A 27,947-nucleotide genomic window follows, 5' to 3' on the forward strand; every position below is an offset into this window, starting at 1 on the left:
ACTGTTCAAATGTAATAGTCTGGGTTTTTTTTCTGTTATGGTTGTGAGGTGAATACCTGATTCTAAAATTACAGTGAAAGACAAAATTATTTATGTTTTAAGAAAACATAAAAATTATTATTATTTATTTTTTTTACATGACAAACCACTCTGCTAAAGCAAGTTAGAATTACAGCCAAACAAAATAACCTTACATTACTTAACTGGATTAGTCATAATGTAGGTCCAGAATTGCCAAAGATATGTCATTTGTATGAACTAAATGTACAGTAAATACATAAGTACTACTCTGTTGTTCTGTTTACTAATTCTTTTGATATCTCTAATTGTGGTTTTATAATAATGATTTACAGTAGAAAACAGATCATATGTAATCAGACAAATCATTATTTATTATACTCGTGATACTCATAATTTTTTAGCATTTTGTATAAGATTGTGAATAAATTTTGGTATAAAGCTGATAGTTTCGGTCCTGGATGCTGATTGGTTAATAGCCATGCTTTATTCGTGATAAAGCACCGCTCATACAAGGAACTTGTATTTGTATCACTCCGCAGCACCCATAGCTGACATTTATTCTTGTTGCCTTGTTCTGTTTACTGCCTGGGACTTTATTTTCTGGCAGAAGGATGGCATTTAATGATTTTTCTTCCAAAATATGACATTTTAATGAACATTTGTGTCCTTAATATTTTTATTGTGTTGTGACTATTTTATAAAAGCAATAAGACACTCGAGGCCGTGAATATAGTCGCGGCTAAAGGGTGTTGTAAGTCACAGTGCAAAGCGAAGTCTGTGGCCATGATCAGGGCCGGACTGGGACACAATTTCAGGCCAGGAAATCCTACACCCATCCAGGCCATCCTATGCACCCAAATAAAATTTAGAAACACGGACAACCTTGTATCTAACCTAATATCGCTCTGTCTCTCCCTTCCACCAGGATCATCAGCCTCATACACTAAGTAAAGAGGAGTACTAGTGTTATTGGAAATTTAAACTAAAACATTACCATATATATATATATATATATATATATATATGTATGTATGTATGTATGTAGTTATAAAGTGTGTGTATTTTTCTTGTACCTGTCTCTTCTCCACCTGTCACTTCTTCTGGCCTCATGTTACAAACAGAACTGTCCCACTCTCCACCTTGGTGCAAAACAACCACCTTATTGTAATTTGTTTGCCCAGAATCTACATTTATTTGAGTAAAAATCTAAGTATTATATTTATGACAAAATGTTGTTGTTTTTATCTTAAAACTACTTAAATATCCAACATTTAGCAACACTATATTTCATACAATATGTTAATTTTTTCTTTTATTATTTTGCTTCTACCTGTGATCTCACTCCCTGGCTGAATCTGATGTGTGATCATTGCACCACAGCTAGTGCTAGGTTGGCTGTCTCCACCTTCATTTGATGAAAAACAAAAAGGAAATTTGTATTACCTGTATGCATCATCTTTCATGTCAAATTCTTACATTTGATCAATAAATTCAGTAATAATAATAAGACACTATAGGGCTATTACCCATCAAATTAAAAAATGTGCACTGCAATTACAACTGCAATAAATAATGTTTGAATATAAAAAAAATGCAATACTTAAACATTCAATTAAACCGCCAATAGGTGCCGGCAAGTGACCATCTTAATTAGCGAGTCATTCATACAAAAGATTCGTTCAAAACGCTGAATCATTCAGTAACAAAACAGCGCGCTGCTGTAGCTTTCCTTTGGAACTATTTTAGTCGGTGAAATAGAACAAAAACAGTTAATATGGTTTGTGTCTAAAATGTAAGTAACTTAACTCTTTCCCCGCCAGCGTTTTTAAAAAAAAAGTTGCCAGCCACCGCCTGGGTTTTTGACGATTTTCACTAAACTTTAATGGCCCGCAGAATATTTTCTTCCATGAATATATGAAGATGCTATATATCAAAATAAAGATCTTATTTTATTTTATCTTCATTTGTTCTTTTTTTTATTGTGACTTGAACAGAGGTAGGTTTTGTCAAAAAACAACTTTTCAGACAAAAAGCTGAGAAAAAGGCATGTTTATGTCTGATATTTTGAGCTTCTCATACTCCACTTCTTCATGTTTGAGATGATCGCAGTCTGTTTCTTTGATCAAAGAGTTGCGTACTCTTTCAAAACATGCGCAGGGATCTTTCTTACCGTATAACACCTAAAACACGGAAACCGGAAAATGTTTGCGGGGAAGCGTTTTTTCATAAAACACGGAAAATTCCGTGTTTGGCGGGGAAAGGGTTAATAATAAATATTAACTACGCTACTTGTATATTGAACAATAAATTCAATGATCTGGAGAAGGCGTATGACCGGGTCCCCCGGGAGAGACTGTGGGAGGTGCTGCGGGAGTACGGGGTGGGGGGGTCCCTTCTTAGGGCTTATTCAATCCCTGTACGTCCAAAGCAGAGCTGTGTCCGGTCCTCGGCACAAAGTCGAGTTCATTCCATGTGGGGTTGGTCTCTGCCAAGGCTGCACTTTGTCACCAATCCTGTTTGTGATATTCATGGACAGGATATCGAGGCGTAGTCGGGTGGGGAAGGTGTGCGGTTCGGTGGGCTGGGGATCTCATCGCTGCTTTTTGCAGATGATGTTGTCTTCATGTCATCATCGGTCCGTGACCTTCAGCTCTCACTGGATCGGTTGGCAGTCGAGTGTGAAGCAGCTGGGATGAGGATTAGCACCTCTAAATCTGAGGCCATGGTTCTCAGCAGGAAACCGATGGAGTGCGTACTCCAGGTAGGGAAGGAGGTATTGCCCCAAGTGAAGGAGTTCAAGTACCTCGGGGTCTTGTTCACGAGTGAGGGGACAATGGAGCGGGAGGTTGGCCGGAGAATCGGGGCAGCGGGGGGCGGTATTGCACTCCCTCTATCGCACCGTTGTCACGAAAAGAGAGCTGAGCAGGAAGGCATAGCTCTCGATCTAACGGTCAATTTTTGTTCCTACCCTCACCTATGGTCATGAAGGCTGGGTCATGACCGAAAGAACTAGGTCGCGAGTACAAGCGGCCGAAATGGGCTTCCTCAGAAGGGTGGCGGGCTTCTCCCTTAGAGATAGGTTGAGGAGCTCAGTCATCCGTGAGGAGCTCGGAGTAGAGCCGCTGCTCCTTTGCGTCGAAAGGAGTCAGTTGAGGTGGTTTGGGCATCTGGTAAGGATGCCCCCTGACCGCCTCCCTAGGGAGGTGTTTCAGGCACGTCCAGCTGGGAGGAGGCCTCGGGGAACGATTACATCTCCAAACTGGCCTGGGAACGCCTCGGGGTCCCCCAGTCAGAGCTGGTTAATGTGGCTCGGGATAGGGAAGTTTGGGGCCCCCTGCTGGAGCAGCTGCCCCCGCGACCCGACTTCGGATAAGCGGTTGAAGATGGATGGATGGATGGATGAAATTCAATGTAACATTTTCAAACGTGATAATATTCAGCAAAACAGCTCCCTTAGTTGTGTTATGTTAAACTAAATCATATGTTATAAATAAAAAAAAAAACAATTAGAATTTTTACCTCAGTACATTTCTTCTGTGAGTTTTCTGTGTGCACTCATTTGTTTTGATTTCTCCACGAATGTAACGTTAGACGGGCGCTACCGCTTACATTTGCTAGCAGTTCAATACTAAGTTAACAAAGAAAAAAGTACAGTATTTACAGATGAAACTGACCTGCACTTGAAGCCCTGAACAGGTCAGTAATTTTGCAACATTTTGCTGCTTCTTCTTGGAGTGCTTTCTTTTTTTTTGTCCTTTCCCTCTCTGCTCCACCTGGCCGTTTTCTCTCCAACATCGGGTGCTGCTCGCATTTACTGTTTAACTGTTTGTCTGAGGCGTAAAGTCGAATCGTAGCCTTGCCAGTCAAGACTAACAGATTCATGATTTAATTTTTTTTATTGTTATTAATATTAATAATAATTTCATTGAATGACGAATTCAAAAATGATCACTGGTAAAGGTAGTAATATATAATAATAATAATAAAAAAATAAAAAAAAAACGCTGGCTGGCAGCAGGCCACCTTAGTCGCCAGGCCAGCGGGAATTGTCCCGGTGCTCCCGATGGCCAGTCCGGGCCTGGCCATGATATTGGTACAATGACCATAAAGCACCATACATTTTTATGTACTATTCACCTTATTCAGCCCCACCCCTTTCCAGCACTCTGCTCTTCCAAATTTTGTCATCTAACTTCCTATTTCTATTGAAGCTACTGCGAAGAGTTGATCAAAATGGATTACGGGTGGGAGCCGGTTTAACACTCAAAACAATCTACTCACCATAACAATAACAGATGAGTGAATGACAAGAAAAGATGGCCAGAGGTGTCATACAGAGATGTTTTTAATGATTTTGTGTTGTCTCTTGGAGTATCATGAGCACAGAGGCACATCAGTACGTCCACAGCATGGAGATAGGATCTTGTGTATTTATGAATGAAGTACTCTTGCTTTAAAATCTCCCCACTCTGCTTTTAGTTGTTATGACATTCCCTGAACACTTTAAATAGCTTTTGACAACTCTATAACCTGTAAATCCATTTTGGTAGCTAATTACACTTTGACAGAGTGGCCAGATGTCCAGTTTTCCCAGGGCAGTCCCGTATTTAAGCACCTTTTCTAGAGTCTAGTGTGTTTTGTCCCGTATTTCCCCTCTCCTAAAACTTCTCTTATCACATATTCGTCTTTCTCAGTCATGTGAGTATTCTAATCAAAGGTAGCCAAGGATACGTACGGCTTGTAAAACCAATAAAATCACACCCTGTTATTTGAAGTACATGATTTGATTAAACTATTCAATCACAATCCCCTACCAATAGACGTCCAGTTAGTGAACTGATTGAAGAGTCAGTTTGAAAGAGCACACAGATGAAATTACAGCTGGAAAAATGCTAAGGAAGCGTGCATGTACATTTAACGAGGATCTTCAAAAAGAGTTTACATTTCTAAAAAGTAGTCACAGACAGAGCCTAGTAGCGAGGTGTGAGATTTGTGGAGCTCGCTTTTCCATCACCAATGGAGGCCGCAGCGACATTGCACAGCATGTTCATACTAAAAAGCTTGCTGATGCTGCTAAAAGTGTGTCACATCAAATGTTAGCGATTTTTTTTTTTTGAGAAGCAAAGTTCAGAATCTGACAAGGTGCATGCAAGTGAAGGACTTTTTGCTTATCATTCTGTTGTGCACGGCCATAGCTTTGCGCATTCATGACCTGAGAAAAGTCTTTCTGGCCAGGCTGGGGGAATCATTCATACCCTCTGACATTAAAAAAACTGTTGGATGGGGCCTGGGCAGCTCAACGAGTATTGACTCTGATTACCACCCCTGGAGTCATGAGTTTGAATCCAGGGCGTGCTGAGTGACTCCAGTCAGGTCTCCTAAGCAACCAAATTGGCCCGGTTGCTTGGGAGGGTAGAGTCAAATGGGGTAACCTCCTTGTGGTCACAACTAGGGGTTCTCGCTCTCAATGGCATGTGGTAAGTAGCATGAGGCTCTGTGGTGTCATGCAAAGCGAGCCACATGATAAGATGTGAAGATTGACTGTCTCACAAGCAGAGGCAACTGAAACTTGTCCTCCGCCACCTGTATTGAGGTGAGTAAACGCGCCACCACAAAGACCTACTAAGTAGTGGGAATTGGGCATTCCAAATTGGGAGAAAAGGGGGATAAAATAAAAAATGACAAAAAAAAAACAGTTGGTTGAAGCTGGTGACGTGTGTGGATGATTTCTTTTGTTCAGTCAGAAACTTTTGTTCAACATAGGTGGATGTGGCAGGGCGGAGTGCAGTGCTGGGTCGTGATTCTACACACCCGGTCCCTTATCAGTGGATGGTAGTGGACTGCCAGGCGTCTACTACGGCTTATCCCTCCTCCTTCCCGGGTTTCGGTACCAGTGTAACCCAGTTAAATGGAAAGGAGTAGGCGAGAACCGGCTTGACAACATAAATAATATTTTAATGATTAACTTAAACAAAAGACAAACACACACACACGACGGACATGTCCGTAAACGATCTCTCTCTCCCGCACCATCCTCCGCAGTTGGCCTTTATCCCTCTCGGTGGCTTCGGCTCCTAACCGACCGCCTGGAGCGGTCAGGGCCGCTGGCAGGGGTGGAGGAGTACCCTACCAGCCGCTGAAACGCGGCGGGGTCTGAGACCACCGAGTGGGGAAGGGCTCGCTGCGACCACCTGAGCGGGAGAACCGCTGCCAGGGGAGACCCCTTCTGTTCCCAGAGAACGTGGCGGGGCATTCCGTCCGCCAGGGGCTGGAGGACTGCCTCCTATCTGCCAGGAGAGGTGTGGCTGTCATCCATTAGAGGGTGGAGGAGTGTCCGAGGAATAAGCTACGGCGTATCGGAGAACTGGCGAGTAAGTGTTTTTTTTCCATCTTTCTCTCCTCTCTCTCTCTCTCTCACTGCCGCTCCGCGTTGGCCTTTTCCCTCTCTTTTAAATTTTACAGTGTTTTTTGGGGGGGTACTACACTGTTACAGGAAGTACCCCCTCATTTTGATAATTTCTGTTTCTCTCCCCTTGTCCCCTCCCTCATCCAGTTAGACGGGGATGACCTGCTGGCAGATGGGGAGAAATGGAGACTGCGGAGGATGGTGCGGGAGAGAGAGATCCTTTACGGACATGTCCGTCGTGTGTGTGTGTTTGTCTTTTGTTTCAGTTAATCATTAAAATAATATTTATGTCGTCAAGCTGGTTCTCGACGCCTCCTTTCCATTGAACTTCGTTACAGTGGATTACCTCCAAAATTGGAGCCGCTCATTGGAGGACACAGAAAATCTTGAGAGGGCCCTACTGAGAGACATCCCAGAGAGGAAAGACATTCAGAGCAGCCTCAAACACTGCTACCCCAGAATCCCCGCTCTCAGTTTGATTACCAAAACCACCACTTTAATGAGTGGGCTTGTGTGAATATCATTGTCACTCATCGGATCATTGAGATGGACAGACGTTTTTCGTTAGCTGGAATGCAAGACCATCAACTTTGGAGTCTTAGCCAAGGTCGTGGAGTTTGTTTCATGCCTGCCTGGGCCATCTGCAGCTGTGTGTGAGTGTGTGTTCTCATAAATGAACGCAGCATGGACACCGGATAAATCTAGACTCAGTGTAACTGTCATGAATGTAATGCTTTTCGGATGTCTTAATTTTGGACTGGACTGCTCCGCATTTAAGATCATACTCTTGAAAGCAAAGCACACACAGAGAAATATTTCTGACAATGAAAAGTATAAGGTTACAACAGTTACAGATGCAGATGCACCCTCAACTTCACATTTATATGAACCTAGGTAAGGATACATCAATTACATTTTTGCTGGGAGGTGGCTGTCCCGTTTTCCAGAAGCAGGAATCTGGTCACAATACTTTGACATCAACACCATAGATACCTACATAGACAACGCTAGACTGGAAGTTCCGAGACAATTTTATTAAGATGGCTGCATGCTAGTTTCTCTGGCACAAAAGGTGAATCCATCTTTTTCCTGGGGTTCTTACTGAGGAAACGAATGTGGGTGGGACTTCCGCCGGACGTTGTTCAACAGCATTCCCTAGCTCTGGCTGCAGTCATTTTAGACCCTGTTTACAGCTGGTAATAAGACATGTTTCGGATGATCTGATCGCAAAGGTCAGCACTAAATATAGTTGTAAACGGGGTGCAAAATGTTTTGCGATTGGATCACAAAAAACACATAGAGGTAGTCAAAAACCACATTGCATTTGAGGTTTAAAATGGCATCCTGATGCTTCCCGGACAGCAGCAAAGGACCACGTGGTACTTCTCACCAGTCAATCACCCGCCTAACAAAAGTTTAAACTTTTATGTGGATTTAAAAGGAAATAACCTTCTGATCGGAAAACTTGAAAAAACGATTACAGTAGAATCAGAATCAGCTTTATTGCCAAGTATGCTTACACATACAAGGAATTTGTCTTGGTGACAGGAGCTTCCAGTGTACAACAATACAAACAATACCAAAAACAGCAGCAAGACATAGGTAATTAAAACAAAAAAGAATACAAAATAAATAATTATACATACATGTATACGTACATACACTCACCTTCATACATACCCACATACACACACGTAGTGCAAATCTATTACAATCTGTTATATAAGAACAAAAAACAGTATATAATGTACAGAGCAATGTAAGTAATGGCAGAAGTGGATATGTTGGATAATATAAATAGAATTCATAAACGCTTCCATCAAAAAGTAGTAACGTCCATATTTCTCGCTAAGCATCACAGGACGTAGGAAAAAGGTGAATAAAGGAGGCTAATTAAAGGTAATTTAAGTTGGATATGTCAATGCTGGAAATGTAAGTGTGCTATAGTGAAAATCTTGAATAATAATAATAATAATAAAACATTTTTCAACATTATTTACTGTAGGCCTAATATTTAAGTTTTATGTGAATACCTTCGGTAGGCTACATGCTGAATACTGTTTTAATTTTTGATCATGCATTTAACTAATAGCTTAGCATAGGTAGCATTAGATAGTGTGTTTGCTAGGTTAAGGAGTTTGTCATTTTTGTGCATACTAAAGACCCAGAGCTTCAGTATAGAACTGTTGTGAGAACATTTTACAGCCCTAATCATTATCTGACTCGTTATGGAATACGTACATTTATAACTCTATGTTCGAGTTTTTAAACAGTAATTAAGGCCTTAATGAACAGAGCTCTGCTGCCCCCACCTTAGATCCCCGAGCTCATTTGCATGTTCATTAGCGTCGTAGGGGAAAAGGGTCCATAACAGCTAAATTAGCAGCTCAATCATATTTTTGGCTGAAACGGCAGTATTTCGCGGTCTTATGACTACTTTCCGCTCTGTTTTTAACATCTTTCAGAACATCACATACATTATCAGTGCTGCTGCTAAGAAAGGTTTGGCCAACAAGATTCTCATCTGGCAGGTCAAACGTGTGGCGTAATCTTTGTTTTAGTGAGATACAAATTAATAAAAGCGTATTGGTAGTTTCTTCTTCTCAAAATGTAGTCAAAGTTAGTTTTAAGATAGAATGGGCAAAGTACGACACACCATAAAATTGGTTATAGGCCTATACTAAATCTTAAAAATAAACAGCATCCATGTAGGTGAAACTGTTCATTTACAATAGTAAAATATACTTTATTGATATGTGTATATATAACTAAACAATTTAGTTAATGAGTCGATTTTCCTCATTTTGGGAGTATGAATTATGCAGTGTCTAACCAAAAGAGGGCGACGAAGCATCACAATTCACAATGGAAGGGCTCCAAATGCAAAAACAGCAACATGAAACAATAATGTTCAGACTTAAACAAAATAAGAATGTAATATTTGTATATTAAATATGCTGGTTGTTGAATAATTCAAGATAAACTGGGTTATTTGTGGGTTGTTGTTTTTTTGCTCTACATTGTAACACACTTTAACACACACACACACACACACACACAAACAAAAACGTCCTATAATTTTACAATAATAGTTGGAGATCTGATCACTTAAGTCATAATAACTCTGATATGGAAATTTGTGTTAAGATTTCAAATTAAAGTTGCAGCTACATTTTGATAGAAAGAGAGCACAGACACAGACTTTGAAAGAGAGAATCCCAATATATTGCGTTTTTTTCTTCTTTTCTTTGCTGCATGTGAATCTGTCATACTGATAAAACATTTCTGCTAAAATATGATTAACTTTATGATAAATCTATTTGGATATTGTGGTGTTAGGCCTATTAATCTAATACAGTTCTGCTTTTTCAGATTTTTTTTGGTAATGTTTTAACGTATGCAAAGAGAATCATTTGGAGCTTCATTTAATTTAAAACAATAATACTTCTCCATTTATATGTTCCAAAACAGACACATGTTTATGGTTTATATATTGTATTGCTTTCTCAGCAACTGCATATTGTGCATTATAGATTATCAATAGCTAACTGATATTTTAGAGAAAGGATTGATATCTGTGATATACTGTATAATGGTGCTTCTTTTATTCAATTTATTCAAGTTTTCCATTTGCAGGAGCATTTCCATGTTTTCCATGTGGCACAAACTCATGATGTCTGACAGATCTGGAAAGAACAGCAGTATGAGAGTGAGTACAGACTAGAGCTTTCGATTGATATATCACAAAATAGTCTTGATTTTGACTTGAATAGAGGTAGACACACATACAAAAAAAGCTTTTTGGTTGAACTTGATTTAACCAGTGGTTCTACGTGTTTGAAATTAGTTTTCTTACCTTAAAATTACAATCTAATATCAAAACAAACACTTTGCTTTGTGTAGAAAGAATGGTTGAACTGGGTAAACCCAGCTAAATTAGACATGTCAAAATGCAAATATATCTCTTTCATATCTTTATGTTCTAACTAGTGAATGTTAAAATCTTAAAATGACTATATAATCTCAACACTTTGCTTTATGTAGAAAGAAAAGTTGAATTGGGTAAACCTAACAAAAGTAGACATGTCAATGTAACTCAAATAAATGTCTTTTATACCTGTATGTACTAACTAGTGAGTGTCAGCATGCTAAATACATTTGAAATTAGTTTTCTTAAATTAAAATTACTGTGTGATCTCAACTCAAACACTTTGCTTTGTGTAGAAAGAAAAGTTGTATTGGGTAAACCTAACAAAATTAGACATGTCAGTGTAACTCCAATAAAACTTTTATGTCTGTAAGTACTAACTAGTTAATGTTAGCACGCTAAATACATAAATGCTGGTTGTACTTGAGAGTGTCGTTTAACTATGCTATGGTTAGCACAGCAATTGCTCAACGAAGAGAGCAATCAATTTCATGTTCAACATCTCGTTAGCTTAAGCTCCTCTCTTCACCATAATGGTAACCCCTAAAACTCAAACATAACAGAAACTCTTCTAAATCTCAACATAACAAAACATTAAACACTATCAAGTATCCCCCTTTATATTCACCTTGCACAAAAACACATAAAATAACACTTAATTTGAAAATGTTCTCACACTATCGAGTCCCATGCAAAGCATGCTGGTAAATAGATATCCCCTGCCTAGCTTCATCAATGCTTCATTAACACCACAAAAATTATTAATGTAGTCCTAACTGAAACTGATTATATAAACATCCATTTTACACAATATAATGGATAGAATGCAATGAAATCAAATTGTGACAAAATCTTCTAGAATTGTGCTGCATTAGTTTTTAATTACATAAACTGAACAATCAGCAAAAAACATTTTTTGAGTGTACAAACCGTTAGCTGTGAATCTGAGTTTATACCAATTAGTCATTGGAACACCACTTATCACTAAAAGTGTGTAATTCCCGCAGCCCTTGCATCTCTAAACGGAATTGAAAAATATAGTTTTCAAGCAGCTTTCCTGAATAGTGTCTCCATTCGCTGTTGGTTGAATGTGTCTGATGCTAAGCAATTGCTGAGCAATGTATGATAGCATAGAGGTGTTTATGCTGCCATGACAAATCACAAGGATGAACTCATAATTATGAACATACGTCCACATCAAACACTGTGATTAGTAATTTAAAATTAGTGTAATTTAGCCCAGAACTGAGCGCAATCCATCTCCAGGAAACTCCTTTTTGGGACATCAGTGTTGATGTTGAATCATCACTCCTCAACCCACGCTTAACACTGCTGCTCCATTCTGGGTTCCAGTGAAGGATGAATAGATGGAAGACAGGGAAATTTGATTTGGACTAAGAGCATGTCTTCCTGGATCGAGATGTGCATACACAGCTGTGTAAATAACAGTGAATGGAGTTTATCCTGAATCACCTGCAAGCAATGAAAGCAGCTCTTCAGCGTTCTGCTCAGAGAGTTCTGATGCCAACCTAAGGGAATGCTCTGATTAAATAATACACAAAAGATCTCACTGAAACTCAATGGAAATTCCAATAATAATAAATAATCCAGCATCAATAAGACTTTTTCAAAATCTAATTTCTAATTTTTATATATTTTATCTTTTATTATTTTACTTAGTAGTAGGTTCTAAGGTAAGCCTCATGATCACTATTAGTCATATTTAGGGTTGTACTTTTTGCCTGGTGGACAATCAATCAATCAAGAGAAAAAAGTTCCATAGACATACTACATCAGCCGTTTTTCCACTGTTTTTTCAACCGGGGACAATAGCCTTGGCCTTGAGATGTGAGACCAAAATCATTCTGTTTTCTTATTTTCCCTGAACCTGTACCATTATGCACTGGATACACATCCTGGCAAGTTTGGCAAAACTTTACCTTTGACATTGACCCCACCTCAATCCCCAGCTGGCCTTTTTTGGCTTATGGGTAATCATTGGGCCAAAGGCCTTAGGCCGTTGGCACAAAGAAAGCCCAGAGGAGCTGCGATGAAATGACAATGGGAACACAACTGGCCCCGGCACACACCAGCCTGCCCTCATTTGGCCCGATAGTGGAAACACAGCTATTGAAGGACCAGAACCATTTCCAGTGACTTGAATATGATAGACTTGGAGATTAAGCAACCACTTTAAACACCCTTGTGGCATCCATCTAACAACTACCCAGAACAACTAAGCAATCACCTGGAATACCCTAATAATCACCAAACAACTACATAGAACACCATAGCAACCACTAAACAACTACCCAAAACACTCTAGTAACCTCCCAGAACACCCTAGCAAACACCTAACAACTATGCAGCAACCACCCAACACATTCCCCAGCTACCACACCACCCAACAACTACCCAGAAAACCCTAGCAACCACACCACACAACAAATACCCAGAACACCCTAGCAACCAAACCACACAACAACTACCAGAAGACACTAGCAACCACTCAGAACTCCCTAGAAACCACTCAAAACACCATAGCAACCACCCAACAACTACCCAAAAACCCCAGCAAACACACCACTCAACAATTACCTAAAACACCCTAGCAACCACTCAGAACACCCTAGCACCTAACAACTACCCAGAACACCATAGCAACCACCCAGAAACCCTTGAAACCACACAACACCCAAAACACCATAGAAACCACTCAGAAAACCATAGCAACCCCGGCATAACGTACACCCTCCCCCCTTTCCTGTCCGCCGGCAGGTCATCCCCCACCTTTCTGAATCTGGGAGGGGACAGGGGGAGGGAAACAAAAATAATTAAAATTTGGGGTAGATGGGGGACTTCCTGTAACAGTGTAGTACCCCCAGATAACAACTACCTAGAACACCCTAGCACAGTGGTTCTCAACCTTTTTTGAACAAACGCCCCCCTGACCTCTTCATGATCCTCTTAACAGAAGTTTCTTATTGTATTTAAACTACATGTAAAAGTCTCAAGTTGAGTAATATTGTGTTTGGAAAAAAATGCAAAAACACATGGATTGTTTGAAAGGTATTGCAAATGTATTTAGAAATTCAAACAAATTCAGGCTCACACACAAATTTTTTTTAAGATGAACCAATCACGTGAACAATAACGTAACTAACCTAAATGGCCAATGAAAAAGCAGCGGTCGTTCGCGCACTCAATTAGGCAATATATACTAGGCTTCAAATTTGAATAGCCTACAAACGGTCATTTGATTTCAAATGACGAACAAAGACGACAACAGCTCGGCCACCTGAACTGAACCGAAGAAAAACCGACGTCAAAAACAGCCACTTTTTTTTAATTAATTACGGTCATTAGTGTGAGCCCTGAGCTTGGTGACTGGCAGCCAACTTTTTAACATCAGGACACAATGATGTCAGCTTGAGCCGGAGTGCGCCTGAGGTAACCAAATTGAGACGGCTGCGGTACTTCGTCTGCATGTGCAAAGCTTGACTGAACCCCTGCTCAACAAGGTATGACGTCGGAAAAGCAAGGAGCAGAAGACGAATCCTCTTCCACAAAAGAGGGAAACGCTGACCATGCGTGGCCCACATGACACGCCAGCCACAGGTCCGAAAGGTTGACTTGGCCTCCTCATCATTTTGGAGGTCGATGAGAGTTTCTTGAATTTCGTCCTCAGTCCTGGACACATCCACTTGAAATGGCTCCATCACCCACTCAGGGACATCTAATTGGTCGAGGTCCCTGAAACGGATCTCCATGTCCGCCTTCACTGCTCTCAAGTGATCGGTGTAACGCAGCAGGTGGTTGTCGGTCAGCCCATCAACCACCTGAATGTAAGTACAGAAAGGCAGTTAACGTTACTGAGATTATTTTTAGGCTGCCTTTGTAAATTAAAATATACCTAATAATAATAATACTACTACTAATAATAATAGGCTACCTTGGCCAGCTGAGGGAAATTATTAAATTGGCGTCTGCTCAAATTTTGTTTGTACAGCTCCAGCTTGGCGAGGAAACTGCAGATGGTGGCCTTTGAATGGACCAGTGTCACGGCATCTCCCTGGAGCTTGAGTGACACTTCATTCATCTTCCCGAAGAAATCTGCCAGGTAAAAGATGTCACCGCGACAGGACCACAGCGTGTCCCTTAGAGCTGCGTTGGCACCGGCAAGAAACTCCAGGACACTTGTGAACAACTCACACAGCCTAGCCAGACAGTTGCCCTTGGATAGCCAGCGTACCTCGGTGTGGAGCAGCAAGCCCTGAAACGCTTCATCGTTCTCCTCGCACAGCTGCCTGAAGATACGGTCATTCAGAGCATGGGCCTTAATTTTGTTTATGGCCCTGACAGCGATGTTCAGAGACTGGTGGAGAGAAGGACTTATATTTTTGGCCACTAAATTGTGACGGTGCAACATGCAGTGCACTGTTAACACCTGCGGCACACGCTCCTTTAACAAAGTTGCGAAGCCACGGTACCTGCCAACCATAGCGGGAGCTCCATCTGTGGCACAGGCGAGGATGTTGGCGATCGGAATAGAGTTCACCAGCAGGTAGTCACTCAGAGCCCTGAAGAACGTCTCCCCTCGTGTGTCAGTGAAGAGATATTTGGCAAACAAAACGTCCTCGGCCACATCTCTCTCAGACATATAACGCACATACGCCATCAGCAGAACATTATTATCTATTGTCGTGGTTTCATCCAGCTGGATACTGAATGGATTTTCACGCAGTGTGGCACACAACTGCTGCTCTGTATCCAGCGCCATCTCCTTTATTCTCCGAGCCACACTGTCATTGCTGAGCGGGATGGCCTGCATCACTGGCGATGGGTCTCTCTCCATGATGGTGGAGATGGCCTCAGCTTCTCCCCCACTGTAAATGGCAACCCCGACTTCGCTATCAAGAGAGAGATGTTATAGGAGGCCAGTAACCCACTCTCTGTCTGGTTTAACTTCCTAGCGAACATCTTGGAGATGGACTGTTTTGAAAGTTGCTCCTTGAGGTTCTGGAAATACGCAGCATCCTTGGATGCCTTATCGGGGTGAATTTTAGTTAGGTGCTCCTTTAGACGGGACGGTTTCATTGCCTCGTTAGAGAAAACCTGCTGGCAAAGCAGGCACATCGGGAGCTGGATGTTCGTTGGTGAGGGAATAAAGCCATACCTAATGTACTCAACACTATACTGTCTGCACTTCTTCTTGTTTTCCGCCATGATGTTTAAATGTGTTTTGATATCAAAATTGTTTTAGCCTATGTAATTGTGCTTGTGTGCATTTTGATTGGACACATTAAAAACCACGAAACTTGTGTACATTTTGATTGGACACATTCTTTCTACCACTCTGACAGCTGCAGCATTTGTTTTTAGGCGTTGCTATGGAGATCATTTGCCGGTAACTAGCCGAGTGGGTTATTAGCAACATTTAAATATGAATTCATGAATTTGCACAGACATAATTTTATTTTACATTCAAATGAACATTGTATGTGTTGTCAGAGGCTTAAACGTTGTGATGAATAGCTGTGAGTAACGTAGGGTGACCACCTGGCTATTGCTCTGTTGCAGGTCAGCAGACCTGATTTTGCGGGACACGAGGGAGAGAACTTAAGTTACTATTAATATACTAGGTGATTAACTGCAAAAAGACATCTAATATAAAATCAATATTTATATTATTATGACTTTATTATTCCCATCGGCCAATTACACATTGCAGAGTAGAGATGCGCGGATCAGCTCTAACGTCACCCAAGATCATCAGTTAAAAACAAACTCACCATCACCAATGATTTTCTCCGATTAGATATCCGCACCCGATCATCACATTACAATTAAAATTCTCAGGGCCAGATGTACTAACGCTTTTGCACCCACTTCAGGCGTATTTGTTTCGCAAAGTGCGCATAAAACCATGGCGAGGTATGTATGAACGGGACGCACCGAGATGAAAGCGCAGATTGCCTGTCGCAATTGAAAATGGCAAAATGCGCTTTTCGTGTCATGCATATGCATTCATGGGCTGGACAAGGGGAAAGTGGGAGTGTCACATAAATAGATGGGAGGGGAAGCATAAACTGCGCCTAATTATGCGCCTAATTATGTATTCCACGTTATGTACAGAAAAAGCCGGTGAAAGCGCGCCTCTATTTTGCGCTGAAAATTCTCCGCCTCTTAAAAGCATTGTGTAACTTAGGAAGCGGCTCTCCTGGCATATCTTCCTGGTGAAGTGGCAGCAGTAATCCGAGCAAGACGAAGACACAGGCTAAGGAGAAGAGCTGAAAAGATTTTTGCGCAGGCCGCCTGTTGAGTACCTCTGAGTAACGCCCCCATTTGTGCCTGAGCGCCCCCCTCTCTGCTGCCTCGTTCACACCGCCCCCTAACACTGTCCAAACGACCCCTAGGGGGCGGTACCGCCCCCGTTGAGATACGCTGCCCTAGCACCTAATAACTACCTAGAACACCCTAGCAACCACTTAGAACACTGTAACACCTAACAACTACACAGAACACCCTAGCAACCTCCCAGAGAACCCTCAAAACCACCAACAACTACCCAGAGCACTCTGGCAACCACTCAGAACACCCTAGCACCTAACAACTACCCAGAACAGCCTAGCAACCACACAGAAACCCTTGAAACCACACAAAACCCAAAACACCCTAGAAACCACTTAGAACACCATAGCAAACCCCAAAAACTAACCCGAACACCAAAGCAACCACCCACAAACTACCCAAAACATCTCAGCAACCACACCATCTAACAACTACCCAGAACAACCTAGAAACCACACCACACAACAATTACCCCAAACATCCTAGCAACCATTCAGAACACCTTAGCAACCAACCAACAATTACTCAGAAGACCCTAGCAAAAACACCTAACAACAAACCATTACACCCTATAAACCACCTAACAATTACCCAGAATGCCCAAGCAACCACACCTCTTAACAACTACCTAGAACACCCTAGCAACCACTCAGAACACTCCAGCATTCACTCAGAAAACCATAGCAATCCCCAACAACTACCCAGAACACTATAGCAACCACCCAACAACTACCCAAAAACCTCAGCAACCACACCACTCAAAAACTACCCAGAACAACCTAGCAAACGCACCACACAACAATTACCCAAAACACCCTAGCAACCACTCAGAACACCCTAGCACCTAACAACTACTCAGAACACCCTAGCAACCACACCACAAAACAACTACCAGAACACCCAAGCAACCACTCAGAACACCATAGCAACCCCCCAACAACCACCCAGAACACCATAGCAACCCAGAACACCCTAGCAACCCCCCAGAACACCTTAACAACCACCCAACAACTACTGAGAAGACCCTAGCAAAAAATACCTAACAACTACCCATTACACCATAGTGTAAAGAGAGTTCAATGGTAAGAGGCGGCGAGAACCGGCTAGACAATATAAATAATATGTTAATGAAAAACAAAAGACACAAACACACACATGACGGACAGCTGCCCGTTAACGGTCTCTCTCTCTATCACACCACCATCCGTAGTCGGCCTTTATCCCTCTCAGAGGCTTAATTAGCCTGATAAGGGACCGGGTGTGTAAAATCATGAACCGGCCCCGCCCTCCGCACTGTCAGATTCCTCCCTTATTCTCTCAGGCCGGGGAGGCTCCGGCATGACATATATATATATATATATATATATATATATATATATATATATATATATATATTTTATTTTATTTTTTAGAAACTCTGACTGTACTGTTTCATCTATTTCAAATCAAATGTAGGGAGTTCTGCTAATTCATGATACATCTTAAATGGCCAATTTGACCAAACATGCTGCATTTCACCTCCTGTGAAAGATTAGAAATCTATTATTAAAAATAAATAAAAAATGAATGTAGTTAGACTGCCTGATGATGATATTTTTATTACAAATCCACAATTTCATCGACAGCCAAAATTGTGGTTGTGATTATATCTGCCCATGGTGTCAAGACACTATGGTGGGTTTTATCCAATGATATCAGTTATTGCAAAAATGTTTCCCGTTACACAAGCTGTTTGCATTTCATTTTTACAACAAGGGAGGTTGAATCATTGCTGTCTGAGGTTTTATATTTCCATTAACCGAATATGTGTGTAATAGTCCTAGTTTTCTTGTTTCTTTCAGTTTTATATGATAGCTGGGTTCTTTAAGAGCTTCAGCTAACAGCACTTGGCTTCATATGCTGAAATGTCCCCCTTTGATCTCACATCTTGGCTATCGTTTAAGCACTGACTGGTCATTGTGGTTTGATTTTACAGCCACAACCCAGCGCAGACAGAATAATGTCTATTAAAATCGTGCCACTGAAGATAAGCATGTTGACCGATAGCCAGAGAATGCAAATATAAATGCAGTGATTGGTCAATGACAGAACTTGCTATTAAAACTAAATATGCCAGCCAGAGTTGCACTGATGTCATACACTGTGTGTGTGCTGAGGGTGGGCATGGAGGGACAATATGCTCTTTATACGTGCTGCTGTGCTCCAAGGCAGAAACATTGTTCAGCAATAAAACATTCTGAAACCAAAACCACATGCTCCGAAGTGTAGGGCGCACTTTACATTGCATAGCGGAGCTGTTTCTCAACTGGGGACTTCAGGCTCCCGAGTCATGCCACACTGGTGTTGGACATTGCACATTTTCATTTGTATCAGGAAGCTCAAATGAAGAACAGACTCGCAGGAAAGGGGGTGGGGGTTTACAGAGATTTGAAACACTATGGAAAAGATCGCTTTGAGCTGACTGTTCTGACAGCTTCACAATTGGCTGCTTTTTGTTAACTACCGTTAACACAAAAGGGATTTTTTTCCCCTAATGCTGACCATTCGACAGAAATGTGCTCTTCTAGTTTCTTCACTCCATGGTTTTTCTATGAAAAACGAGATTTTTAATGCATCTGATAGCCAGCCTTGCAATATTTGTTTATTTATAGCATGTTGCATGCACAGAATGCAACATGCATTTGCAATAGGCTTTTTATAGATTCATGATTTGTCTAAAATGCAATAGACAAACACCTTTTCCTTGCATGTGCCAGAATATAATACACAGCAGCATTTGCAGCATTTGTTTGTTTATGGCATGTTACAGTACATGCATTGGATGCAAAACATCTCAGTTACTGTTGTAATCTCCGTTCCCTGATGGAGGGAACAAGACGATGTGTCGATGTAGTGACACTAGGGGTCACTCTTGAGAGCCCCAAAACGCCTCATATCTTTGAGAAAAGGCCAATGAGAATTGGCGATTGGAATTTGCATGCCACTCCCCCGGACATACAGGTATAAAAGGGAGCTGGAATGTAGAGTTCATTCAGCAAGAGGGACACAATGTCTCGTTCCCTCCATCAGGGAACGTAGGTTACGACTGTAACCAAGATGTTCCCCTTATGTCACTCACTCGATGTTGTGTCGATGTTGTGACACTAGGGGTCCCTATATGAAACGCCACAATACGTGAACTGCCGATGCAAGTGCAATCAGGCTACTGTGAGCGTAGGCACATATGCACTGCACGTAGACTCCCCAGATGCCCCCAAAAACGTTGTGTAGTTCCCCACATCCCTTTTCTCTCCACAGAGTATTAGATTCGGCTGGGGCCTTTTAATGCTCATAAAATGCACCGGGGAAGGCATTCTTTTCCTTTCCTTTTCTTTCAGGGGGAAAAGGCCCAATTGAGACCACACTCTGCCCCGAAGGGGGGGCATGTGGCAAATACATCACATGGCCTCAGGGTGGTAGGTCCTGCCCTTTGAAGGGGAGGACTACAAACACAGTGACCGGGGTAGAGAGGGCTCTGCCCAAGGGAGACGCGGGTCTACCGAAGGGAGACCATGCCATGGAAGATACATCACAGGAGGTTACTGGGGTAATCGACACCTGTGGAGCACTTACCCCAGTACAGGGCCTATTAGCACACGTACTGGGTCCAAACACACCATTAAATGCATGACATCAAGTAAAACACAACAGTAGTACTCGCCTTCTGTGTATCAGCTAGTACGCATTTTCCTGATCATAATCATGCAAGAGGCATTTCTCTTGATAGAAAATGAACTTAAATGTTAAAAAGGTGGACATAAAGTGTCTTAAGTGAAATGTGATATCACTGAAATTAACTGCAACACCGACAATTGAACATTAACTTCAGATATGCCTCGCATCCATTTCTTTTGTGCAGGCTTCATATAGTACGAAAAACTCTATCAATAAACGTCCATTTACAGACCGTCTTACATCTCTTTCGAGTGGCATGCGGGAGAGGGGGCATGTCTTAAAACTGAGTTGAAAGTTCATAGGTTGCTCCCACGTGTCAACTGTTCAATGGCATTTTTAAACTCGACTGCCAAATTGCCAAATGCTTTTATAAAACTTAATTAAAAAGGTGTATTTAAATATTACTTGTGTTATTTTTAATGTGCTATTTTATTGTTACATTGAATCACATTTTAAACATAAATGAAATACACAATTAATTAATGCTCAATATAATTGTTAAATATAATAAAAAAAAATTATGTAAATTAAATAAACATTTGTCCATTTATAAATTGGTTTATTTATCCATTTTTATTTTCAAATGAATAGATTGATAATTTATTTCTTCATTCTTTTTAATTGGCACTCTGCAGCTTCCATAGCATGCACTGGATGCGCTTTTGTAATATGTTCCTAAAGTCCTAACAGTTTAATTTTTTGTAAATGCACACCCAGTGGTGGACTGGGACTAAAATGTGGCCCTGGACTTTCTGGCCCAAAACACACATTGATTTAATTTTCCAGCTCAATTTCAAATTTTTGTGTCAAACAAAAGGCAATTCTATTGACTGCTAGTCATGACAGGCCCCTCCCATGCAAACATTGTCATAACTTTAAAACATAAAACCACTGTAAATGTTATGAGTGGATTTGTTAGAGAAACCACAAAAATAAGCATTTTATAGCTCAGACAAATAACATGTCCAAAAACTTTGTTTTCCCCAACATTCAGATGGTAGGTTAAATGAAAGTACAAGGGAAAGTGTGAATTTTATGTGCTGTGAAAAGTTTTTAAAGATCTTATTCTTTTTTCTAGAAGTGCATAAAAACTATTGTCTTATATGATAAAATGAGGCTGTGAAAACAACAAGTATAATAAAAATTATATAAATGTCCATATAGCTGTACAAGATCATAAAATGTTGTTTCAATTAGTTAAATGAAGAAAGTGTTGCGCAGCAGGACACTAATGTCAATGCTTAAAATTTCATGTCAACTACCCACATAAGTGTGTAAATGTAAAAATAAAATAAAATCAATGAAAGCAAAGTTGGCCAGAATATGTACATATATAAACATATGTACAACAAATAAAAATACCTCTTAAAGTGTAGATCTTTGCTGATATTCTGCAGATTAATTGCTCATATTTTCAATATATGTGAGTTTGTTGCATCTTTATATCTGCAGTATATTAATTCCTTCCCCAGATTATTCTTGAGAAAAAGTGAAACGCTCAAATAGCCACAAAGTTTTATTTTTATCAGGTGTGTACATTATTCAGTAAGCCACACTTCAGCTCCCATTAGTGCTTTGCGGTATGAATAAATTATGAAAATGACTATGTAGTGCTCATAGTTTTACTCTTTGTCAATTTTATTTTTGCTGCTGTTATTGTATTTGTTGTAACTTGCAGTTATTTGTAATTTTGTGATTATTTAGAGCTCACTTTATACTTAATATGTTGTTTTTGGTTGTCACCATTATTGTGATTTGTATGTGAAACACACAAGGTATGGAGTTCATGCGCACACATTGTTGCCAACTTAGCGACTTTGTCGCTATTTTTAGCGACTTTTCAGACCCCTTTAGCGACATTTTTTCAAAAAAGCGACTAGCGACAAATCTAGCGACTTTTTGGACAAACCTTAGCAACTTTCCAAATTCCAAATATCGCCAATACTGCAAGCGTGAGGTCTTACTTCCCCGCTGCGTCTGCTCTGTTCAGTGAGCGGCTGAGAGGAGCAGCACATTCCGTTGACTGCACGCCAGCGGACATAGACATGAATGAGCTGCGCATGTGCACGCTGTGTTAGCAGGAACCTATCAGTGATCACATAGCAGCTGCCTTCTCCTTTGTTTTAATTCAAAACATTTAATTTGACCGTTTTTTCTTGGCATGCGCTTATATTCACTACTAATCAGAGTTTTAGTTCACTCTCCGTTTAGTGAACTCTCCGACTTCAGATCGTATATTTACAGACTCTATACATTTTACTTATCCAAACACAACCATAAACCTTCTTCAAACTCATAAACATGTAACGTTCCGTTCCGTTCCGTTGTCTAACAGAAAATATGTAATTGAGAACCGTTTTACTGGACATTCGGCTATATACTTATATAAAAACAGTATGAGCACGGTTTAGGGGAGATAACCGTTATTATAAACTGAAGTAGGCTACAGTACCGACAAATTAGGCAGAATGCAAATACGACGCGATGACGTCATGAATATGCTAATGACGCATGACGTCATCTGGCGACATTTAGCTACTTTTCGAGAAGGCTTTAGCTACTTTCCATTGAAAATAGTTGGCAACACTGTGCGCACATAGAAATAGCTCTCAAATGTTTAAGTAATTGCAAAATAAAAGTCATGACATTATTTCAAAATAAAAGCTAATGTATTGACTCCACCTTACAGAGTTTATTGAATATTTGCTTTGTAATGGGATCCGTGGGGGCATTTGGAGCCTAGGGTAGCTTCCTATATCACCCATTGCATGGGCTGGTACTTGCGCAGCAACAGGCTGGCCCAAATTACCCAGCGGACACCGATAAATCGTCCAGTCTGCCCCTGTACACACCTTAAACCTGCCTGTGCAAAGATATAATTTAAGCTTTTGTAATATTTGTTTGTTTATTGTATGTTGCCTGCTCTTTAAAATGACATGCAAAAACCATTTGAAATGTTTGTTTGATTAATGAAGTGCAGGAGGTAGAGAGGTGACCAAGTGCACAGCTGTGTCTTATGCCAACTGTTGTGCAGCAGCCAACAAATTTTATCCCTCTCTGATAGCCATGCTTTTAAAAACAACTGAGTTTAGCAGCACTGCAACGGTTTCAGAGTTAATCTGTTTTACTGCCTATATTTAAAGATGTCTCTAAGTGGAGGCGTAATTTCCCCACTCATAACTTTACACAAATTGTATGGTCTCTAAAATGTGGCTGACTTTCAAGATGCACAATTAAAGCACGCCACAGTGGGAGGTAGGGGCCCCTTTTTAAAACCAGAGCTAGTGCGCGCCTGTTAGCCATGCATGGAGATACAGTCAAACGGGTAACAGAATTTTACGTAAGTCACCCAGAGGCACGAACCTCTGACCTCTGGGCCGCCCAGCCGTGTTGGGGTTTTTAAGCAACTGGCCCATGTTGGTCAGTGATATGTGTATGTATTAAGTAAATAATCACGCCACTGCTCTGGCATGGTTGATGTTGGGTACATCACCCACCGTGGAACAACCACCTTCTACAAAACCCTCATGATTCACCTGCCATCCGCCATTGTGATTATTGTCGCCCAATGGTGTCTCCAACAGGGACATCACCTGGCGAAAAGGGGGACTGTAGCGACTGGGGGAATCAATGAAGGAATCATTAACTCGGCAGGTTCCGAACAAACAAGAACTTACTGTTGAAACTCCCTAATTACTGAAATAAGCCAACTAGTCTCCACAAGCACAATAAATGTATTGACAAAGAGACAATGAACCATTGACAGAGAACCGCATGTGACATCCGCATGCTCACCACATGCTTATCGTGTGGACCGGAAGGGGAAACTTTTGAGCGTAAAAATGTGTGTCTTTCTTATAAAGCCTAAAAGGGCTTAGTTTTAATGAAATATGTTGTAATCCCTGTGTGCTATGTATTTTGGTGTAGATCAAAATTAGTAGAATTGTTTAGTAGTGTAGGAGAACTCATTATATCTAATAAGAGGCTTTATATTTAATAGCCTGAGTGTAAGAATGTTAAACCCACTTTTAAAGGTACCAAATATACCTTTCTTGGTATCAAATTAAACCTTACGATTTGTCCGAGCTGAATTCGAATATAAGATCTCTGTAGAATGATATTACGCGATGCTTTACTATCTTTTGAGTCATTCAGCCCAAAATCTCTTACTGTCATAAACATGCAAATGAGCCTTGACAAAGGAATCATTCTCCTGTCCCAATGGAAGGAGAATTTTACGACCTCCAAAGGAATGTTCAGAGAAGTGCTGACCCTCACTTCATTCTCTTACTGAGAAAGAGAAATGAACCCTGTTAATCCTATATATATATTCTATATATCCATGTGATAAATATTGACATGTATCTAATGTGCCATCTCACATTTTCCCTTAAATGTGCTTGATCTATGTTTTCTTGCAAACTAATGGGTTAATGTTTCAGACTTTGCATACTATGGTTAACCGAAATCATATGTGTGGCATATTTGGTCTCTATAACTTGGTATTTTGAAGATCGAAATGACTGTGTACATGATATGTCGATAACAACAACATATTAGTATTACAAGTATATTTCCTAGTTTCTTTCTTGCTCATGCAATGAGAAATGTGAGAACAAAGAGCAATAAACCAAATTCCCACCTGGAACCCAAACCCTTCTCATTGGTCGAGCCAATGAGAGGTGGGACATGTTTTCTAAGGTTATAAATGCTCTTAGCTCTTATCTTTTAGCTCTCTCTTGTCTCTTATCTCTTGCTTTCTGGGTCTCTGAGCCTTGTGCTCTCTTACTCTCTTGGGCCTTCCGGAGAAGTCCTAATGAAGATGATGCTGAACTAGAAGGCCCCCAAGGACTCCCAAGCGTGTGCCAGGCTACGGCCTTGTCTTTCCATTCACCAAGATCCTCTGACTCTCACTGGTTCTCTCTCATCAAGACAACATCATCAAAGATCAACTGGAGCCTCAACAAATTGCATCAGGACAGTTTAATTCAAATGGGACATGCAAGTATCAAACTTAGTCTCATTATTTGATACATTAAGTATCCTCACCCCTTTCTAAAAAGGGCGTGTCAGAACTAATATGATGGTTTGCTCAGGCTGTTGATCTGCTGAACTTCAAACAATGCTATAACTTCTTGCCTTCCTGTATTCTGCTTCAGCCCTCTTTCCCTTGGTAAACTGTATGAATGTATGTATATGTATGTTAGAGTAGTTTAAATGTTTAGTCTAGTTAATAAAGTCTTGTTCATGTCACATGTAAAGTTGTCTGTGTCTCAAGCTCATATCTAAAGTCACTAATCATAGATTTTGACTACTTGCTCTTAATACTTAGTAAGAAAGACATTTCCCTTGCCCCGAAATGTACATTTCTATTAATTAATTAATTAATAACCAAAATTGAGTGTTCACGGGATGAACCGAGTATTTGGTTGTAATGTTAATGTAGCTACATCAAGTTAACCCGATTAACTGATCCAAATATTCATAACTGATTATAACAAGTTATGATTGATTATTAATATTTCATAGAGCTGATTCGCTACCTAATGGTGGAAGAATATAGAGCTGATTCGCTACAATCTTCACAGTAGAAGTTTCTCTTTTCAGAACTATGAAGATTTAAGTTTGCGCTGTTTGTATTTCACCACAAAACGCAGATTTCACCACTACTAAGGAGGCCCACATTAAGGCACGTTCAATATCGAACAAGTCTTTTATTCTGAATTACTTTTTTATATCACTATCATTTTTCAATTTTTATTCATCACTGAGACTTGGCTGAATCCTGGTGAACAAATGGCCCTGGGGGATCTAACACCACCAGGCTGTGACTTTTTAAATTCCCCACAGACTTCAGGATGAGGAGGTGGCATTACCACTGTTTTTAAAAACTCTTTTAAATGGAGAATGCTGCCGATGGCATGTATTCCAGTTTTGAGGTTCAGTAGTTAAAGATTTACATCTTGGGTCCTGCCTTCTGTGCACTTCTGTACAGACCTTAATAAGGACTTCATCCAACAATTTTCAGACTTTCTTTCTGGACTGGTGTCACGCAGTGATAGACTCCTGATTCTTGGGGATTTTAATATTCACGTATGCTGTCCATCGAAACTGCTGGTAAATAAATGTATCTCCCTTACTGAGTCTTTTTTTGTATGACATGTTTTGTCCAATACCAATTTTGGTCCTACTCACAATATGGGTCATACATTAGATCTGGTGTTATCTTATGGTCTTTCTGTGTCCAACTTAGAGGTCTTAGATATTGGCATTTCTGACCTTCAATAATGTTTATGTCTGTATCTACTTGTACATTCACTCATCAACTGCTAATCTTTTTTTTCAGAATTATATCTAATGCATTTAACAGATGATGGCTTAGCTGAACTTGACACTGAATTATTGGTTGATACTTTTAATAAACCTTTTACACTTGATAACGTCGCTCCACTCAAGCCAAGGAAAGATAAGGGTGTTTCACAGCCTTGGCTAAATGATGTCACCCGCACTCTCAGACAAGAATGCAGAAAAGCTGAGCACAAGTGGAAAAGAGACAAGCTTCAGGTCTCTTATGCTATTTTAAAGGAGTGTTTAACAAACTATCAAAGAGCTGTAAAGGAAGCGAATGCTAAATATTTCTCTACATTAATCTCTGATAATGCAAATTGAACAAATGTTTTATTCAAAAAAATGTATTCTGTTTTGAACCAACTAAAAAAAAATCTGGATGCTACCCAAGAGAAATGTGAAACAATTTTACACTTCTTTACTCACAAAATTGAGCAGATTAAAGGTGTGATTTTTACCTTCACAATTTGATCAACCACTAATACCTTCCCCATCCAGCTCCCTGACTCACTTTCAACCAGTTACATCAGAACAGATAGCAGATGTAGTCTCCAAAATTAACTGTTCCAGTTACAAGCTGGATATTCTTTCTCCATGCCTTCTTAAAGAAGTTTCAGTGTGACAGCTATACAGGCGTATGCAAAAGTTTAGGCATCCCTGACAATTTCCATGATTTTCATTTATAAATAATTGGGTGTTTGGATCAGCAATTTCATTTTGATCTATCAAATAACTGATGGACACAGTAATATTTCGGTAGTGAAATGAGGTTCATTGGATGAACAGAAAATGTGCAATATGCATCAAAACGAAATTAGACAGGCGCATAAATTTGGGCACCCTTGTCATTTTGTTGATTTGAATACCTGTAATAACCTAGCACTGATTAATTGGAACACACAATTGGTTTGGTGAGCTCATTAAGCCTTGAACTTCATAGACAGGTGCATCCAATCATGAGAAAAGGTATTTAAGGTGGCCAATTGCAAGTTGGTGTTCTCTTTCACTCTCCTCTGAAGAGTGGCAACATGGGGGGCCTCAAAACAACCCTCAAATGACCTGAAAACAAAGATTGTTCAACATTATGGTTTAGGGGATGGCTACAAAAAGCTATCGCAGAGATTTAAGCTGTCAGTGTCCACTGTGAGGAACATAGTGTGGAAATGGAAGACCACAGGC

At 40.4% G+C, this 27,947-nt stretch overlaps 1 protein-coding gene across 1 annotated transcript; it reads right to left on the reverse strand.

Moving 5' to 3' along the window:
• Window positions 1–13,717: 13,717 nt before the first annotated feature.
• On the reverse strand, window positions 13,718–15,581 carry LOC127621197 (zinc finger BED domain-containing protein 5-like). Its single transcript, XM_052094705.1, has 3 exons — window positions 15,262–15,581; window positions 14,308–15,157; window positions 13,718–14,194 (listed from the first exon to the last, which is right to left on the reverse strand). Exons 1-3 carry the CDS (start codon window positions 15,579–15,581, stop codon window positions 13,718–13,720), a joined length of 1,647 nt encoding a protein of 548 aa, XP_051950665.1.
• Between the last annotated feature and the right edge of the window lie 12,366 nt (window positions 15,582–27,947).

Source organism: Xyrauchen texanus, chromosome 27 (assembly GCF_025860055.1).
Source record: "Xyrauchen texanus isolate HMW12.3.18 chromosome 27, RBS_HiC_50CHRs, whole genome shotgun sequence".
NCBI lineage: Eukaryota > Metazoa > Chordata > Actinopteri > Cypriniformes > Catostomidae > Xyrauchen > Xyrauchen texanus.